Source organism: Dermochelys coriacea, chromosome 11 (assembly GCF_009764565.3).
Source record: "Dermochelys coriacea isolate rDerCor1 chromosome 11, rDerCor1.pri.v4, whole genome shotgun sequence".
Classification (NCBI taxonomy): domain Eukaryota; kingdom Metazoa; phylum Chordata; order Testudines; family Dermochelyidae; genus Dermochelys; species Dermochelys coriacea.
In genome coordinates, this window is record NC_050078.2 from 58,612,290 (window position 1) to 58,632,129 (window position 19,840).

General features: G+C 40.5%; 1 protein-coding gene across 1 annotated transcript in view; it reads left to right on the top strand.

Moving 5' to 3' along the window:
• PLCL1 (phospholipase C like 1 (inactive)) overlaps positions 1 to 9,315 on the top strand; it is a 312,859-nt gene extending 303,544 nt beyond the window's left edge. Inside the window, exon 6 of the mRNA XM_038422274.2 lies at positions 3,847 to 9,315. Within this exon, the coding sequence (XP_038278202.1) occupies positions 3,847 to 4,029 (183 nt within the window). The 3' untranslated portion in view covers positions 4,030 to 9,315. The remainder of the gene's footprint in view (positions 1 to 3,846) is intronic.
• Positions 9,316 to 19,840: the final 10,525 nt, after the last annotated feature.

Consider the following 19,840-nt stretch of genomic DNA (forward strand, 5'->3'; position numbering starts at 1 on the left):
ATTCCAGTCTTCTAAGTATATCTATCTGCATATTCCTATAACTGTCAGATTGAGCTTTCTCTCTCTTTATAGTTTAGTGCTTCATGAGGAATAGCACACAGCAACTCTTAGTGGGTCTTTTTATTCTTAGCATCTGTTTAGTGTTGTTCATCAGGACAAGTCCATGTCATCAGGAAATGAAGCAATCAGGCTCTTGTGCACTGGGCTAAGATGACATCTCCAACTGCCATTGTTTCCCAAACATTGTTTACCAGTGCTGAACCCTGCCAGCTACCATTGTTTCTTGCTTTTGTTTACCAGGGTTGAAAAAATACAGTGTGCAAAGTTATGTACCATGCTGCAATGGAAGGTCACCACTGTGGGCTAAATCCTGCTTGTTTCAGTGCTGGAGAATGGGAGAAGCAGAGCAATGTTAGCTCTGCCGTGCTTCACATTATTATGATGTATAATCACTCTCATGACACCCTTTTACTTACCCATATCTATCTAGTGCCTTTAGAATACCACAAGGGATGCTGGGGTCATCACCCTTTGAAGATATGCAGGGTCCTGACCATGGGTTCCAGCCCATTACATATGATTTGTTCTATAAGAACTCGCCCAACATATATGGCATACAAGATACTAGATTAGATTACCTAGATGTAGAGACGGTGTTATTGTCAGTAAGGGCCAGATCTCTACAAGGTGTTTAGGCATTTAAGGGTGCAGATAGCTAGTGAGATTTTCAAAGGAGCCTAGCAATCTAAATCTTATTGATTTCAAGGGGAGTTAGGAGCTTTTGAAAATCCCAGTAGGCATCTATCTGCATATTTTGGTATCTAAACTGCCTTTAAAAATCTGGCCCTAAATCTTCATTAAAATATCTCCTGCCCTGAGATTCTGTGTTACGTGCATGCTAATGGACAAGATGTGAAGATGAGAAAGCATATTGTTTAGGGCTCACTTATACATCTCCCTGAAAAGTGTTAAGGGAGCTTCCTCTTTACTGTGCAGGATTCTCTGGTGACTCTGCTCGGCTTTTAAACATGTCACCCAATTCTTGTTCCGGTTGTCCAGTAACTAATGTATTATGACTAAATTCTTGGCTCCACGTACAAAATGGCATAACTAGCTTTTCATGGGCACACAGCAATGCAGGAAAAGCAGCATCAATGTACTCTGGTGTCCATGTGACCCATACAGATCTCCATGCTAATTACTCCTAACTGTAATAATCTGCATTGGAAAGGCTGTATATGATTGGATCTGGTTCAAATTGTACACACACTGAAACTCATGAGGTGAAATCCTGATCCCATTGAAGTCAATGGCAAAAAATTCTCATTAACTTCAATGTGACCCCAATTTCACCCATAGGACTATAATCTTTAGCCCCATCCCAGAGAAATCATCCATAGTTCTATCTGTGGAGGACTAGCATCTGTGTCTCTTGAGAGATGAAAGAATTCCAGTGGAAAATGATATGACCCTTTATGTGGGTGATGGAAAATTAGAAGCTTGAAGTACCATTATGCCCCAGTCTAGGACATGTTCATAAATGTTATCCTGCAGATTTCAGTTTTTCCTTATATTTTAAAGGAACTTCTACTTGCAGTCTGGCATAACTTCTGTTTAATTGTTTTAGAAAATTGTAACTAGTAAAATGGATTTATAAGAAAATCAAGTGGAAATCTTTTCATTTGAATGCAAATATAAACAACTGTATGCAATGATGTACCTAAAGCTGCACTTGGGTTGATGTTGATATTAAGAAGATCAGCTCAAGCTCTTGACAACCCTTCATTTTAATGTTTAGGAGAAAAACCTGAAAAAAATTCCTACAATGTTGAAATATTGAGTTTCAACATTTTTGGAATGATACATTCCAGAATCTCCTGCTTTTATTTATTTATTTTATAACACTCATTCTTGTCACTTCATGCAATTTAAAATATCAATATTCATTTCAGAACTTCTAAACATTAGCATATTAATGGAACTTTCATATAACACCCCCACTCCCTTTTGGACAAAACTGTTTGAAGGAGGCCAGGATAAGTGTGTGTGTCCTACACTGTGTAGCTCTGTGTTAAGCACACTTTTTTGGTGTCATAATTCTCCTTCTTCTCAAATTAAAAACAGCCATCTAGTTGTAATCAGGTATTTAGAAACTTTCAGAGGGGGACATATATTTTCCAAATTTTATGGGTATCCACACACTGCATTTGTAGCAAGCAAACAATTAATACAAAATATAGACACACAGATGTTCTTGCTGGCAGATGACTTTTATTTTTAATGTGCACAGGGAGGCAATTGTAAGTCTGCTAAGCAGTCAAAAGGTGTCAGTCTGGTAGCATGATTGTTATTGTTTTTTATTAATGTATCATATAGACCAAAGAGTAAACTCGTTTTATATTTTGGTAACTTCTCTAACTCTCATTTCTCAATGGCCTCTTTATGTTGTAATGTAGGTAACATAAGTGCATTTATTTTTATTTGAAATCTTCAAAAATGTTAATTGTTCATAGTTGTGTCTGTGACAAAGAATGAGATGCACAGTTTATTATATTTGAAGATCGGTATTTTCTCTGATGTTTAAAAACTGGCTTGAGTTTCACCTTTGAAGTATTTTGACATTGTATAAAAGAAGCTTTTTGTGCATCAAATCCTGGGTTCATGTTAGTCTGCTAGAAGGTCACAGACGAAATGAGTTGAATGGATTCAGCATGGTGCATAGAAATGTTTGCACATCTCGTAAACACACCTCTGTTAACGAGAGGCTTAGGACTGGATAGCCAGCCATGACTAAGGGGTGTTAACAGGGCTATGTGAGAAGGCTTTCATTAGTCATAAAATTCCCCCCAATTTACCCCACCTATAAAATTTGGGATGATTAAACATTTTCATTGAAGATCTAATGTTTCAAAGAGTGGAGTAATGGAGCCACTGGCAGTAGCAGTGTGGTGGTGGTTTGGTAGAATCACTATTCCAGCACATATATTGGTGACGTATCTGAAAAGAACAATTTTCTATTGATTCAGTTAGAGTTGTCACTGGCCTGGGTATAAACAGGCAGGCCTACTATAATGTATTGACTTCTCATCTATTTGAGAGAATTCCTAGCTCATTATTATTAAATCAAGTTTTTCCCCCCCTTAATATGGAGAAGGGTCTTTCCACTGATGCTTCTGCCTTGAGATCAGCTTAACAAATTGCTGCTGTGGTTTGATGGGGCCGTTGGGTTCTGCACTCCCAAAGCTTCGCCTTAATTCTATGCCCCTTCAGGCAGTCCACAAAAGAATGAACTAGCTAGAAAAAGTAATAAATGACTATAAAATCCCTCTACTGACAATCAATATTTTTCATTGTTGTATGTGGTGTTGTTGTAGCCATGTTGGACCTATGATATTAGGGAGACACGGTCACTGAGGTAATATCTTTTATGGGCCCACCCTCTGTTGCCAGACCTGAAGAAAGAGTTTTGTGTAAGCTCAAAAGCTTGTCTCTTTCACCAACAAAAAGTAGATATTACCTCGCCTCCCTTGTCTCTCAAATTAATAGTTTATAAGACATTGAATCTGCAGGCCCAGCTCACCAAACTCACTGCTATGACTGCTTCTGCTGCCTTTTATGTTGACTAAAGGTACAGTGCATTTAAAAAGCTTCCAGATAATTTCACTCCCTTATGTCTGTGCTGAAGTTCCCACTGTGGAACTGAAACAAAGCTGGATGAATTTGAACCATGTTCCATCATGAAAAATAATTTTAATGAGGACATGAGAACAGCAGCTCCACTTTAAGTTCTTAATGATCTATATTATTCATGCCTTTTTTTCTTTGTGTATTTCTATATACTCTTAGGGACAAGGAGATCTGCTGAAGAATGCCAAGAATGAAGCCATAGAGAATATGAAGCAGATCCAGTTGGCCTGCTTGTCATGTGGACTGAGCAAAACTGGAAGTGGAAATGTGGATGCAAAATCAAAACGATGCCTTGAGGCAATAGAGGAGAAGGATACTGGGGATGAGAATGGCAGGCTGTGAGAGAAGGCAGAGCTGTCATATTTGTTATATATTTCAATAACTTTAAACTATTTTTAAAGCATTTAAATTTCACACAGCAATGCCTTCTTGCAGGGTGTTGGAAGTATTAAAATCCTCACAATGTCAGTATTTTAATGCAGTTAATTTATCTAAGTTAAATTCTTTAGTAGTGAAATTTCTAATAAATCCGAGGAGTGGGTTGGGAGTGTGAATGAGAGAGAGAACATATGTGTGGAATCCTAGAAAAGCCCGTTTAAGAGTTGCTTTATCCATTTACTAATTTATTCTTTTGTCATCTTTGAACACACATGTTAATTCTGAAGATCAAAACAAATAGACTACTTATTGTATCAATTTTGTGCTTCATTTGACTTTCCTGCCTTTGTCATTTAATTTACAACTTTTAATATATTCTGTTTAAATTAAACAAAACAGATTTCACTAACAACTAACAAATTGTTGTAAGGGTGAAATTAATGGATTGATACAAATCCTCAACATCATTTTTAACGGTCAATTAAAAATAAGTAAATGGAAATATTAAACAGAATTTCTAGATAGTTCCTGGTTGGATTTCAGATGGACATTTCATAGAATTTTAGCTAGTCTTTGAAATACATGTATCTGAAATATATTCAGATAATACATAGTAATGTAAGAAATAGCTAACGTCTTTCATTCAAGAAGGTCAGTGCAACATTTTAGCTCTGCAGAATAGCTGCGATCTTTGCAGAAATGCATTTAACGTGTGTAATAATAAACACAGTTTCTGCCCTTTAGTTATGAAGTGAGAATTGTGAGTATTCATCAATGATAAAATAACATGACAGTGATCTTCAGGAATTCTGAAATATTCATGAATGCCAATATTTGAAGGAAGGTTATAGACTTTACAAACTGTGAGCTTTATATGAAATTTAGAGAATGGGTTAATTTTTTCTTGCCTTACTCATACCAGTGATCCCACTTAAGTCCGGTGAGTAAGGTAAGCGGGATCTGGCCACAGTGTGTCAGTTTTAAGAAGTATTTTGTGCTAGAGATTTGAAGTAAGACTGCAGAATTGCTGAAGATATAGCATAGAGAAATGACTTGAAAATACAGGGTACCAGCATTCTTGTGCAGCAATTATAAATGTCATGAGACAACAAATCGCTATGGTAGTTTTGAGAATTAACTCCATTATGCTACTATACTGTCATTTAATGTACACAGAAGAGATGCAGGACAACAAATGAATCCCTATCCTGTCATCCTTAATAGGGTCCCGCTCATGTATTCTCATGGTGTTCATTTCATTCTTTTCAGTATTGTGCTTAAGTGTAGTATTTGTGTTACCTCTAACAGAACTCAGTGTTCTATGGTTATAAAAGACTATATTTATTTAAAGCATTGCTTTTATTTTGAAAAGCTACTTTTTAAATTAATTTGATTACAAATGTGCTAATTTTCTGAACTTAACAAAAGGTAAATTGTTGAAAGTTTGGCCGTCTGAAAATCTTATATAGCTACTGTATTAAGTTATTTTTGACTTCTTAATAACACTATAATGTTCATGTTGCACATTACTGAGAGAGTAAAGCTATGAAACAACTTTAACCCATGTTTTTAAAGTGATTTTACACAAAAGGCAAACATTGAAAAGTGATTAAGAGATGTGTTAGAATTTGGGTGATGATAAGGTGTACATGATAAGATTCTGTTCTGTCCTGTCTTGAAGCTCATTATTTAAAGGATTATAACTCAGTTGCCTGAAACTTGATTATATACAGTAAGAACCAGATATCGTTTCCCCCCCACACACACTATGTTAACCAGTCATTTAGGTCTTTGATTTGTGTTTGTGTGTATATATATATATATTACAGTTTCCTTGTGTGACTTCAGGTGGGGGTTTCTTTTGGGTGCCAGCCAAGGAATAAATAACCCTGCCCAAATTAATGTTATAAGCATGCATAGACAAATTCTTCCTTTAGATTCTGTTCTATCAATTTCAACAGGAGTTATGTATCTGGCAAACAGAACTTGGCGCTCAGAGGTTAATGTCAAATGGAACAAAAATTGTTAAGCTAACTTTATGCCAGTTATGAACTTCTTTTAGGAATGAGCGGTGTAAAGGGAAGGGTTTCTTTGGAAGAGAACTCTGTTCCCTGTGCTATTTTCTTTTAAAATGAAAACAGCCTTAATTTTTTTCACTTTGAAAGTCAATTTCAAATCCCTTCAAGTACTAAAGTTTTTCCTCACTCTCTGGTTTTATAAATTGTATGGGTGGTAAAATATAGACAAGAGCTTGATTTACAAGTTGAAATTGGCAAAAGCAGTTACTATGCAACAATGTTGAACTCCCTCTATACATATGGAGAAGGGACAGAAGATCGGTGGAAAGGCCTCTAATCACATGTACATCCATCTTTCATAACGGTTTTAGTGTGCATAAATTGTATTGGAAATTAAAGGACAAATCTTAAACCCAGCTCAAGTAGCCAGGCTGGGTCCTGGGCAGAGGGTGCTGGGAAAGAGAAATCCTCCCACCTCTTTAGGATGTAGAACAGTTGTGGAGCTTCCTCACTCCCTCTCCCATAGGTGTAGGACCAAGAGATGAATCCCCAGGCCCTTCCCTCATCTGCCTCTGCTCATAATTTATCCTCTTAAAAGCTTATGTGCCACGCAGCATAATAAAATCTCTTCCTTGGAAAAAGGGATGTGGAGGGATCATGCCCAGGCTAACCAGCAGCAATACATATGAGATAAACTTTCTAAAGAAGAGCTCCCTGTAAGCTCAAAAGCTTGTCTCTTTCACCAACAGGAGTTGGTCCAATAAAAGATATGACCTCACCCGCCTTGTCTCTCTAATATACTAAGGACAGTAATGTATCAATATGTGCAATTAGTTCTGGCTGTTGTGTAAAACCAAAGTCTATAGTTCATCCAAAACTGTTGGTGGATGCACATTTGCTAGTGCATTCTGGTGCTGAGCTTGCAGGCTCTCTCGCTCTCTCTCCCCTCTTTTTTTAATCAAAATAATTGGTTAACAAATTTTCACACACTTGTTGCCCTACTCCTGGGCTGAGACAATGGAAATTAACATGTGCCCTCATCACATGGGATCAGGTTAACATTAATGAAAGGCTTACATGGCCCTGTTACTTTTTTCTATATTATTTGCCCACGGTTTTTATGCTATTTTAAATAATCGTACAGCTTCCAAATACAAATGCATCTCAGGCCAAATGTCAGATCCCTGCATGTCCCTCCTTTTTAAGTCTCATTTCCTTAAATATAGTAATCAGATAACTGCATGCACACAGAGAGCTTGCCTGTATAATAACCCATCTCTTCATTTTATCCCTTCAGACTAAAACATTAGGTCATAACCTCCTTGGAATCCATCCCATTCCCAGAGCAATAGACAATGTCATCACTCAAGACAAGGAAAGCTAAAATGTTTTATAAAAGAAGCTGAAGGCAGAGGTTATGGAGGAAAGCTCTCTTCTTCACCAGTACTTATTTTAGATATGGTGATGGTACCATATTTTACTGTTTCAGACATGTACAAAAGACCTACCACAAGATGTCACAACAGTAATTAACTTGTCACTAATATATCTCAGTCTTATTTCTTGTAAAATTAGGTATATAGGAGGAAAGAATAATATGAAAGAATGAAAACTTGTCTAGGTACTTGCGCACTAAAGATGGTATAATCACTTCATGCACCAGACTTTCACTTCTGGAGATCTTGCTTTTTATCTCTTAGGAGAAATGAGAAATAAATGTGAAAGAGAAAAACATTACTAATGGAATGACTGTGATTATATCTCCTAACCAATCTGCAGCTAGTCAAAATTCTCTGTTTAGGAGGAGCCTGACTGGAAAAGCAGGTGAGCAGTCAGAATAGAAATCCATTAAAGAGTTATGTGGGGAAATTGTACAGTCCATCAGCCGGACTCATAATTTTGAAAAACTATGAAGGTGAAGTTCTACACTGGAAAGTGACTATAGCACCTTGTGACTGAACAGCTCTGCTCTCTGTGGTTATTCAGCATCATATCTGCCAACTTTACTAATTAAAATAACATTTTACTACCTAGTTTAGTCCAACAGAGACAAAATAGCTATGGAGGAGTGAGCTGGATTGTTTCTGGCTTATGGATCTTTAATAAAATTGTTAATTAAACTCCAACTGCAGGGCAAAATACTGCCCACAGTTAGTCTGTTCAACCCCATTGAAAACAATTAATTTGGCCAGCAGAATTTTTATTGCTGGTGAGTTACAAGATGAAGACTGCAGCCTGACTACTGCGGGGCTGACAGAGCCCTGGAACAAAACCCATCTTTTTACTTGTGAACTAAGCAAATTGAAAGTTGAAGTCCTTGAGATACAGTAACTCCTCTGGGATTGAACCTGGGTAAATTAGAAGCACACTTTGGACTCAGTTTATTGAGTGAAGGAAATAATCATTTTAAATAGAACTGTGTAAATAATTCATAAGAAATATGGACAAATTTCAATTTTTTGTGACTTGTCAAAACACAGACCATTATTTTCTCCCGTTTGTTACTTGGAATTCTCTCCCTAATAATTTCTGATCTGTATCTTGTTCACAAGCAGTTAGATGAGAGTAGTCAATGTTCAATAGGCAAGTTTAATTGGAGGTGAAGATGACACAGTACATTTATCTTTCCTGATTGGATGAGTGTAACTCTTAGCATAAGGTTTCTGGTGTGCACACTTGTGGTTAGAAATGTGAAGTTCACAGTCAGTGAATATTCTGCCATATTTCTTTAAAATGTTCTTTGGCAAACATTTCTACCAGAGTATTTAAAGAAAGTTCATATAAAATAGTGCAAATGTCATCATAGAAGCTAAAGATTATTCAGAGACATTTATTTTAGGTATCTCTCTAAGGTACATATATTGCCTCCATTGCCATAGTATCTCACCGTCTTTAATGTATTTATCCTCACAACATCCCCATGAGGTACGGAAGTGCTATTAAGCCCATTTACAGATGGGAAACTGAGGCACAGAGAGACTAAATGTCTTGCCCAGGGTCACACAGGAAGTCTGTGATGGCGCAAGGAGTTGATACTGGGTGCCCAGGCTAGCATCTTAAACACTGGGCTATGCTTCCTCAGCCATCTGACTCTCCATTTTAAAACACAAAAAATACATGTACAAGAGTCGCAACCGGGTAGTGGGGTAGGAGCAAGAAGAGATTGGAATAGATGGAAAAAGAAGGGAGAGATCTGGGCCATGGCTCCTTTAGAGGAGTTATGGGAAGATGTGGAAGAATTGGTCAAAAGATGAATCACCAAGATATAAAAGCATGAGACTTCATCAGCGCTATTCCTACCCAGATCGTTCTCGTTTCAGTGAGAAGATGTATCAGGAAGTGTGCTATTTGCCCATCTCTTTCTGTACAAGTCACTGCTCACAAGTTAATTTGCACTCTATTGTGTGCAGCATGTTTCAGTGTGGAAGGGAGCTGAATTTGAGGGTGAAAAATCTAGTCAAAGTGTTCCTATTGTGGAAGAGAGACGGAGGGAAGGAATGGTGGAAAAAAGATGATTAAAGTGGTAGAGATTGTGACTGAGAGTTTTGGGATAAACAGGACACAATGACTAATGACAGATCATCCTAGGTCTCTTCACATCTCTCCCAAGTCCAGGATGCTCAGGAATAGCTTTGAGATGATAAGATTTTCACAGCTTCCCCCTAAAGTAGTGTGCGTCTGAGTGCATATGGTGGGAAAAGCATCTGATGCCTGATGTATAGTAACAAAACAAAGCTGTGGCCATAAAAGCAAATCAATAAAAAAGGGAGGCAAAAGCAGGTGAAGAAGTTAATTGCTGGGTGTGAGCTAAATAATGTACCTTCCAGAAGGTTTGTTCACTGACGTCAATGGGTGTCCTACCTGAGCAAGTATAGGAGGATTTAGCCTTTAGGAAATAAATCCAGATTATGACCTTGACGGATTCCCTGCCCCCAGGGTGCCACCTGGAACTGGAGTACCACTGAGCCCCCCGACCCACCAGCCTGGGCTTCCCCTCACACTGTGCTGCTGTGAGAAGTTGCAAAGCCCTCCAAACTTGCTCTTTCACCAGCATTCACACAGGTAGGGACACACCCAGCTGCAGTTACATGCCGGCTTTCTAACCACCAGCATCTCAGCCTAGGACCCCAGAGCAGTACCGTCCAGCCCTGGTCAAATCTGCCAGTATATTGGTTTGACACCCGGTCCGCCTTCCCTCAATGTGAAGAGGACCATGCACACTTGTGGTAACCAAGATAAAATTTTCCCCAGGCACCTTAGTCAAACATAAACTGGTTTGGATTAAAATATAAACTTATTTTATTAACTTCAAAAGAATATATTTTAAGTGATTATAAGTAATAGCAAACAGATCAAAGCAGATTACCTATAAACAAAACTGCAAACTGAGCTTAACATACTATATAGGTAGGATATGAATTAGCAAATTCTCACCCTGAATGATAACAGGCTGGCAGATTCTTAAGACACAAGCTGCCTTGGCTTTGCAGCTTGCATTTCCCAGGTTTTCATACTCAGTCTAGAAATCCCTTTAGCCTGGGACCATCATTTCCCACAGTTCAGTCTTTGTTCCTGAGGTGTTTCCAGGTGTGTGGTGTAGTAGGGAGAGTGAGGTCCCATTATGATGTCATTTTCCCCCTTTTATATCTTCTTCCCACTTGCTGGAAAGCTTTTTTGCTGTGACCTGGGTCAAATAGTTCCCATGGTGTAGGACTATCTCCAAGAGGTTTCTATTGTACACAGTTCCTAGGGTAATCTTTGTGCTTGTGTGCCTTTCCTCAATTAACCATTCACATTGTTTGGCCTTTTTACTGTTGTACCTGAAAGGCTGCTTGTGGGTGTTTTCAACCCCACAACATGTTTCAGTAGCACATACTTAGCCAAACTTCATCACTTCACATACAACGGTAGCACATACCATCCAACCAGATATTAATGTCTAACAGATAAAGACTTTTAGAATGACATCTTACAAGACATACTTTGTACAAAACATATCCTAATTACATGACAGTGGTAAATATTGGAGTGCCAGGATGTCACAATGACCATTCTCTTCATATGTGCTGGTGTTTTATTGTGCGTGCGTCTTCGGAATACAGACGTTTGCATCCAACTGAAAGATCTGAATAAAAGCTGCCAAACAAGAAGTGTCTCTTAATTTGTCATCTATTACAACACCTCACATGTTTTAGGTTTCTCTGGATATCTTGCGTTATACCTGAGTGTAAACAGATTTTATTTGGGCTGGTAAAAGTGCCGTTGTTTGGTACTTCTTGGGTGAGTTCTCACTCTCTCTGCAGGGAGGCCTGATAGGAGCAGTAGGCCACCTCGTGGTTGAGAAATTATTCATCAGAGTACTTTGGTTTGGCGTTTTTCCTGTGTATCAGTATCTGGAACTTTCATTATTCCCTCCGAGCTAATCCCCAGTACGGCAGCAGAGTGAAACAGGCACTGTGCTCAGGGTTATGTGAGCTGAATCCTGTCCAGCTCTCCCTGTGCCATTGTTCTGTGGAGAGCCAGCTCTTGTATTCTGTTAAACATGGTGAGATTTACCTGAAGGTCTTTTCCCTGGTTGGACCAGCGAAGAACACTGACTAAAAGCAACATGGCTACTGATGGAGGAGACCAGGGGTATGTCTACACTTCAAACGGAGGTGTAATTTCTAGCTTGGGTAGACATACCTATATTAGTTCCCATTGAACTAGAGTGCTAAACATAGCAGTGTAGCCACAGCAGGGTGGGTGGTGGGACAGGCTAGCGGCCCTGCGCTTGCCCCTTCTGAGACACTCAGAGTAGCTAGCCCCTCCTGTCACTACTACTGCCACGCTGCATTCTATTTTTAGCATGGTAGCTTGATCAGAGCTACCACAGGTATTTTTCCTTCAGCTGCAAATCACATCTCAGCTTTAAGTGTAGACACAGCTTGTGTGTGTTGGGGAGTCTTTCTAGGCTGAAGGGCTGAGCAAGAGCAGTGGAGAAGGAGGAGTGGGAATGCAAGTGCTTGTTAACTTATATAGACTCTCACCTTTCCCACCCCAGCAGCTCAGCAGTTGTTTAGTGTCCCACTCTGGCCAAAGTTTCACAGTAGCTTTCTTGAAGTTCCTTGTCACCTCTTGAATTATATGGCAACAAAGGCAAAGCAGACTGAACCAGAGATGACCAGCTTCTCAGAGTTTATGAAGAAGGGGTTGCTAAAAGCAAAGACAATGAGGTAGGGCTTTGAGGTTGCAGCTTTTCCCCTTGTCTTTCTTCTCTGCAATCTATTGTTTGGGTCCCTTAATATCACATTAAGTATGGGAACCCTAAGGTACCAGAATGCCACCGAGTCATTGGCAGGGCTGAATGAGATAATGGGAACGGTAGTTGTGAGGTCACCCATAATGTTTCCTGCAACTACCAAATCCAATATGTGGAAACATATCTCCAAAGTGGGTTGGGGAGTATTGCTGAAGTCACATGTGTGGAAGGATTTCAGGATCAGAAGTGGGTGCACACCACAAGATGCTCTTCAGGAACAGTCATTTGAATTTTTAAACTAATTTGCTGAGATTCAGATTTTGTTTTTTGCATTTGATTTTCACAAGATGTCTAGTGAGTCAGTTTCCAGACAGGAATATTTGCTTTTTAAACTAATATTGCAGGATATGTGTCGAGCTGAGCATAAAATTCATAATCATGAGTATTTGCATCAGAAACCTGATTTTGTTCCATGCTATCAGCTGAGGAACTGAAAATGCCTTATGAACTGTATGCCCAACCAAACAGCTCAGATTAAAAATCATGATTTTCAAATACTCAGCAAACAGTTTGTGAGCAATAAATAGGCTGAAATTTGTGCACCAATAACTTCATGGGACAATTTCAAACGAATTTGTGAAAATCATTCTCTGTAGACACAAGAACAAATGGGTATAAACTGGCCACCAGGAAGTTTAGACTTGAAATCAGACGAAGGTTTTTAACCATCAGAGGAGTGAAGTTTTGCAATAGCCTTCCAAGGAAAGCAGTGGGGGCAAAAGATCTATCTGGTTTTAAGATTCTACTTGATAAGTTTATGGAGGAGATGGTATGATGGGATAATGGGATTTTGGTAAGTAATTGATCTTTAAATATTCAGGGTAAATAGGATTAATCCCCTGAGATGGGATATTAGATGGATGGGATCTGAGTTACCCAGGAAAGAATTTTCTGTAGTATGTGGCTGGTGAATCTTGCCCATATGCTCAGGGTTTAGCTGATTGCCATATTTGGGGTCGGGAAGGAATTTTCCTCCAGGGCAGATTGGAGAGGCCCTGGAGGTTTTTCGCCTTCCTCTGTAGCATGGGACATGGTTGACTTGAGGGAGGCTTCTCTGCTCCTTGAAGTCTTTAAACCATGATTTAAGGACTTCAATAGCTCGGACATAGGTGAGGTTTTTCATAGGAGTGGGTGGGTGAGATTCTGTGGCCTGCGCTGTGCAGGAGGTCAGACTAGATGATCAGAATGGTCCCTTCTGACCTTAGTATCTATGAATCTATGTTCAGACAATTCACATACAGAGTAAAGAGCTCTATTTGGCAGATACATTGTTTGCTAAGAACAGTTAGCTGTCCTTTGGACACCAAAAGGAAAATTAATTATTATAAAGCCAAATTTGAATTATTAGTAGTGCTGGAAGATATTCCCCTGTTAAATTTTTCACAGGGTGCCCATTAATTTACTAAGACACAACAAAATCAGACTGTGGTAACAGACAGGATCCTTGGGATTAAGAATTAGTGATTCAAATTCAGAAAAATGCACTGGGGAAAGGATGGTATATGAGGACATATTATATACCAGGGAAAGTGTGTGTGACTTGAGATACTCTGTACAGGTTAAAGTCCTGATTAGGAAGAAGCATTTCTGAGATACAACATATGGATACATCCACAGACTTGAGGAGCAGCATCTATGGCTTTTAGATGGAGCCTGGTGTTGTGTCCCAGATTACTGAGAACTCCCTGAATTGAAGCACTGAGACTCAGTGAAGAGGCACCTAACTTTCACCTTTGACACTCAAGTCGGCGCTATGCAGTTACGTGCACGGTACTGACTAATGTGCAGCAATGTTCTCTATGAGGGTGTGAGTTCTAATGTGCACAAATGTGTTGCACATTAATTGGTCCATGTAGACCCGGCTGATGCGCGCTGAGGTTCCCTAATGGGCTTTAATGTAGTGCTGTTTAAAGCGCACTAGGGAGCCACGGTGTACCATAGCCCCTGGCATCCGAGTGCTTCCTGTCCCCGGGGTGCAATTGGGCTGAAGGATTTGCACAGTGGTCTTGCCCCACTGCTTGCCCATTCCCAATGTCCTGACAATGGGGCTGCACAGGGAGCCCCCGTGGAACTGGGCCACTTGCTGTATGTGGACTTCCGAGCTAGGGGTAATTTCCCCTGCGTGTGCACATCTCCTTGCACTAGTGCATGTATAAATAGTAGTGTAGCCATGCTAGCCCTGGTAGTGACAGTGGAGGCTTGGCTGAGCCATGTTGAGTACAAACTTGCCTGAAACCAGTGGGTGCATAGTCTGCATGTCTCAGCCCTGCTTCTGCCACCCCCACCCGTCCTACCATGATACTTGTTCCAGCTCAATGAGCGCTAGTGTGAGTGTGTGCGCGAGAGCCAGGGAATCCCATCCCTTCTTCATAGTATAGACAAGGCCTAAAACTAAAAACATCAATAGGGCTCCCATACGTCTGGGTTTTCCCGGACATTTCCTCCTCTTTGATCCTCTGGCTGGGCAGATTTTTCAAATAAGAGGAAATGTCCAGGGATTTTGCGGAGCAGACGTTGCACCTCAGAAATTGCATCCCAATTGGTCCCTCCTCTGAAGCTGTAGCTGCCAGATCCTGCCCACCCAGGCCCTGGTTCCCAGCCTTGCGGAGGGGGAGAGGCCTGAAGGGAGGCGCTGACTGGCAGCTGGCGCTGCGTCCTGGGCTGCCCTGGTACTGTGACAGGAAGCAACGCTGTCTCCCACCTCAAGAGTGAGGCCGCAGGTACCCCTTCCCCCGCCCTCCAAACACCCCCTCCCATCCCAGTACACATACACCCCTCCATCACCCCCCAGATACCCCTCCCAGTATATCCCCCCCAGCACCCCGAAATATCTCCTCCAGTACTGCCCAACTGCATCCCCTCCTCCAACTCCCCTTCTATCCCCCTCCGACAGTGTCCTCTTTTTGGGAACCTGAAAGATGGTAACCAGATTTTTTTTCTAGTATCCTATTTCCAGGACAGGTTTGATTTTCTAGATTTCTTATCCTAATGAAATTGAGATGTGTGCTCTAACACATCATCACAGTAACAGGTGAGGGAAAGTAATGGAAATTCTTCTGACTACAAGTCCTTTTAGATCTATAGCTGATCGAAATAGGCTCCTAGAAGAATTCTGAGGAATGCTCTCCTCTTCAAAGAGAATAACAGCAGTATTGGTACCTCTATGAATACTACAGAAAAACTTGAAATAACTAGTGCATAATAGCTTCTTAAAGATCCTCAGCTGGTATAAACAGGCATAACTCCACTGATCTCATTTACACCATGTAAAGATCTGACTCATCTACTTCTTTGTATGGCTCATATAGATCTACACCTACATCTAACCCATGATGTCAATACAAGTGAGCAAAAAATGTGGCCTAAAGTTCCTTGATAACTGGCCTATATTTAATGAAGTTCCCCATTTGAGGAATGCCACCCTATATTTATTTTACGAACTGATCTTTGATGGATGAATACGTTTAAGAAAACCAACAAAATTAAACCCCACGACTCATTGAAAATTGCATGGTGACTGTGTTACTTGCCTTATTTATTTTGAAATTCCAGTTGTGGCAATGTTTGAATTCCTACATGCAAGCCTGCTGCTATGTACTGAGTTTGGGCCAGTGTCTTAAAATAGCTGATAAGTTACGGAGAGTTGTCAAGCTATATTCTTATTTTATGAAGCATACCGTAATTACCCATGTAGTAAGATAGTTGCATGATACGCTCCAGAAAGCAGCTCTATACCTTTGTAAAGCTGCCAGAGGATTTCAGTATATAGCCCCCTCAACTTGCACTAATAGCAGTGGGAGATGTCGGGGCTCAGAATCTCACATATGGTACTTGTCTTCCAGAATTGGAACCTACTGTGCAACAACCAATTGCAATTGCCTGGTTGTAAAGGTGATAAAAATGTACATGCTGTATTTACATAGGGGTGTGCCTTTAATCTCAGGCATTGTTCTATGTTATTTCATTTTGACTTGCAAATAAGTATTTGATGTTGGCTAAGACTAACCTTCAGGCATTCATTAGCTCATGTAAGCAAGAGTTTATTCTGTGCTTCTGAAAAGCCCGCTTCTTGAATTAGGATTCAAGAGGAGCAAGAAGAGTCTATTTTTGGATACCATTAATACTGCAATGTGGGGTAGATCTTGCCTCTCCTTCACAGCCATGGACAGCTCCAGGTATAGTGAAGCTGGCCTTTTTCTTGTGTGTGGGGAGAGTGGGGAAGTTGTGCAAATAATAAGGTAGGTTATTCATATATCTGGTGTTTGCAATGCCTACTTCAGAGGGGCTTCCATGGAGAGTCCTGTGCATCCATGTTTGGTGCGTGGGTCAGGAGAGTGGGTCTGGCTGAAAATTTTCAGTTGAAAAACGGGGTTTTTTTTGTAATGAAAAAAATCATGGAGAACTTCTGTTTCTTTTGAATTTTCCCTGTTCTTCACTATTCCTGATTATCACATGGCTGATGCTTCCTGCTTGGTCCTTTTACATTGGGACTGGCCAAAGCTTTGTTCACAAAACTCAAAATCTCTAATCAACTAAATTCATCCTTGGTATAACTCCACTGATCTGAGCCTGAACTTTGCACTTCTTTAAAATCCAGAGATTGAAGCTCCTATAAATCTTTAAAATATGAATGATTTTAGCCTTTCAATATCCCATGAAGTAGGTGGGTATTATTACCCCCATTTCACAGGTGGGGTGCTGAGGCTCAAGGGAGTTAAATTTGTTGCCTTTTGTAATGGAGGATGTCTGGCAGACCTGAGAAAGACAGCTCAGATCCACTGACTTCCAGTACGTACATTAACCGTAAGACATCCTCCCTCACTTTGTACACAAAGGCATCTTTCACCTAAGGATGCATAGGGCACAGCTTGTATAATTCTAATGAGCACTGACGAGTTCACTAAAATGAACTCCCTACTGACTGATAAGAGTATAGACGCCAGAAAATGCAGTCAAGAAGAAATACAGAGCGGTTTACATATATGGTACATTCACTAAGAGTAGCAGGATGAAGGATAATATAGAAAGAAAGAGGATAGTAGCCTCCTCCAGAGAACACTCCAGAGTTCAGTTCCCTTTTCTTTATTTCAAAATCACTTCATATTAAATGTTCTCTTGCAAAGGGAGACCATTTACAAAGCTAAAACTGTCTGCACAGCTAAAACTCTGACCAAACACTGGGATTGCCCCTTAAAGCACAATATGGCTGACAATGGGAAGAGCTCTGAGAAAACAGTTTGGTATCTACTCTTCTGTACTGTGCCACATGGCAGAGCTCAATGTGCTGAGACAGAAGTGTTCCCCTGAATGGTTTAACTGCAAGATGGGTACCATTTGTTAGCAGAATACTTCAGCACCCTCCCTGCAGAAATAAGGACAAACTTATTTAGGTTCAGATGGAAATTTATCAACGTATTTAGTACACATACTCCCCATCGGCCCCTTGTATTCAAATATCCGAACTCACTGTGAATCTTACCCTATCCTGGGAAATGCAAGGAGTGTGTGTGGAAGAGAGCTGCAGAGACTGCATGTAAGTGATGCTGTAGAACTGTACTGGCACATTTGTTCAATTCGTCTGAGCATGTCAGTGTATTAAATGTATTAAATTCACAGTGAAACAGAATTTTATTATTAAAAACCCTCATTTTTAGCTCTGTGTATCTCCATATTGAGAATCAGAGCAATTTGCAGTGCACTATTCAAAAGTGAGGGTCAGGGGAGCTCTTGGAAATAGAGTATTGTTATATTTAGCCTCTCTGGTGCACTCCTGGTCTCCAGTCCAGGCGACAGCTGCCAGAGCAAGGTGAAGAGTGCAGCCCTCTGTGCACCACAGATTGGTTGTTCCATAGAATGTGCCCTGGTTCCCCAGGTTAGAGGGTGGCAAAGAAAGGAGTGACCAGCATATATATATATAAAACTGTGTGCGTGTTAATCTTCCCATCAGATCAGTGTACTGGAGCTACCTGTTGTATTAACCAATCCTCTAACTGGCTGACAATCCCAAGAAACTTTGCAGTGAGAGAGACTGAGGAGCACAGCAGATGAACCTTTGATCACTGAAGATCCAGGTTTAAATCCTTTGCAAGTGATGCAAAGAGTTTGATTCTCCCATCCCATTCCCTAGGGCAGATATGATCCTGTCACTAAACAAGGCTATGGTCTAGGAACATTTGGACCTGTGTGTGTGTGTGTGTGTGTGTGTGTGTGTGTGTGTGAGAGCGAGAGAGAGAGAGAGAAAGAGAGAGAATTCCTCACTTCAGTGTTCCCCCTGACACAGATGTGGCGATAAATAGAGGTTCAGGATCCTGCAGACTGACAAATCAGCTGCTATTCTCAGACAAGCTACCATGTCATGGAAATGATCTCTAACAGACTCCAGATTTGAGACAGAGTTGGTGGTAAAGGCAGGAGTTCCTTCTTAAGCTCAGTGAAGCTGAAGAAAAGCAGCTGAGTTCTTTGCTGAGCGTGGTAAATCAGAGCAAATGAGACATATCCAAAGCAGGAGGCCAGAAAAAGAACAAATGGTATTTTTGCCAAGAGTCACGCTGCAACAAAGGAACAGCTATGTAGCAGTTTAGCTTCCCAAACCAACTTTATTCACACAGTGACAATGTAGGCAGCCTGTAACGCTGAGAACATGCAGGCAATCTTGCTGAGATTAAACCACATAGATGGGTGACCTTGTTATAAAATCCTGGAAATTGTTCATAGCAGGACCCTAAAGACCAGTTCTTGCAGAGCAGGAAAGACCCTTACCCTCCATGTTAAGGTTCCAATTCCTTTCAATGAGGAACGGTCAACAGCTGCTAGCCCTTTCCATGGGTCTGACTTTCCATGCTATAGCCCATCTCACGCACGGCTGGGCCCTTGCATGGGTGTATTTCCTCCACTGAAAACCGGGAGGCCTTATCCTGGGGATGCAGATCTCTTTAAAACTCATCAGTGCATGGGAAGCTGAACAAGCAAGGTGCTTGGTTATAGTTTTCATGGCAAGAACTACTGAGCTGAGCTATCGGCTGGTCTCTAGGAGAAAAACAGGGAGAGTGAATGTAATGAAAAGGTGATGGTGGAAACAAATGTACATGGCAGAAGCAGTTGCAACTTGAGAAGGAAGCCTCCATAGGTGAAGCTGAAACAATGAATGTGGTTAAACATCCCAGCAAAATGTGATGTTGAATAGCAAATTCTATGTAACAGAATCCAGTGTGGTGAAAGATGGGGGTTTAATTACATTGTCCCTGTACACACATGGCCTAGGCACATAAGCCTAAAATAATACTTTGGTGCCCATCGCTCTGTGTTTATGGAATTTTTTTAACCATGCACAGGTCAGGTACTCAGTTTTATGCTTTCTCTGAAAGAAGGTGCCTCAGGTATTGTACTGTGGAATCCAGGCTGGAGTGCTGATTCCATACAGACTCTGAGGGAAGGATATTGTGAAATGAGCTCTTCT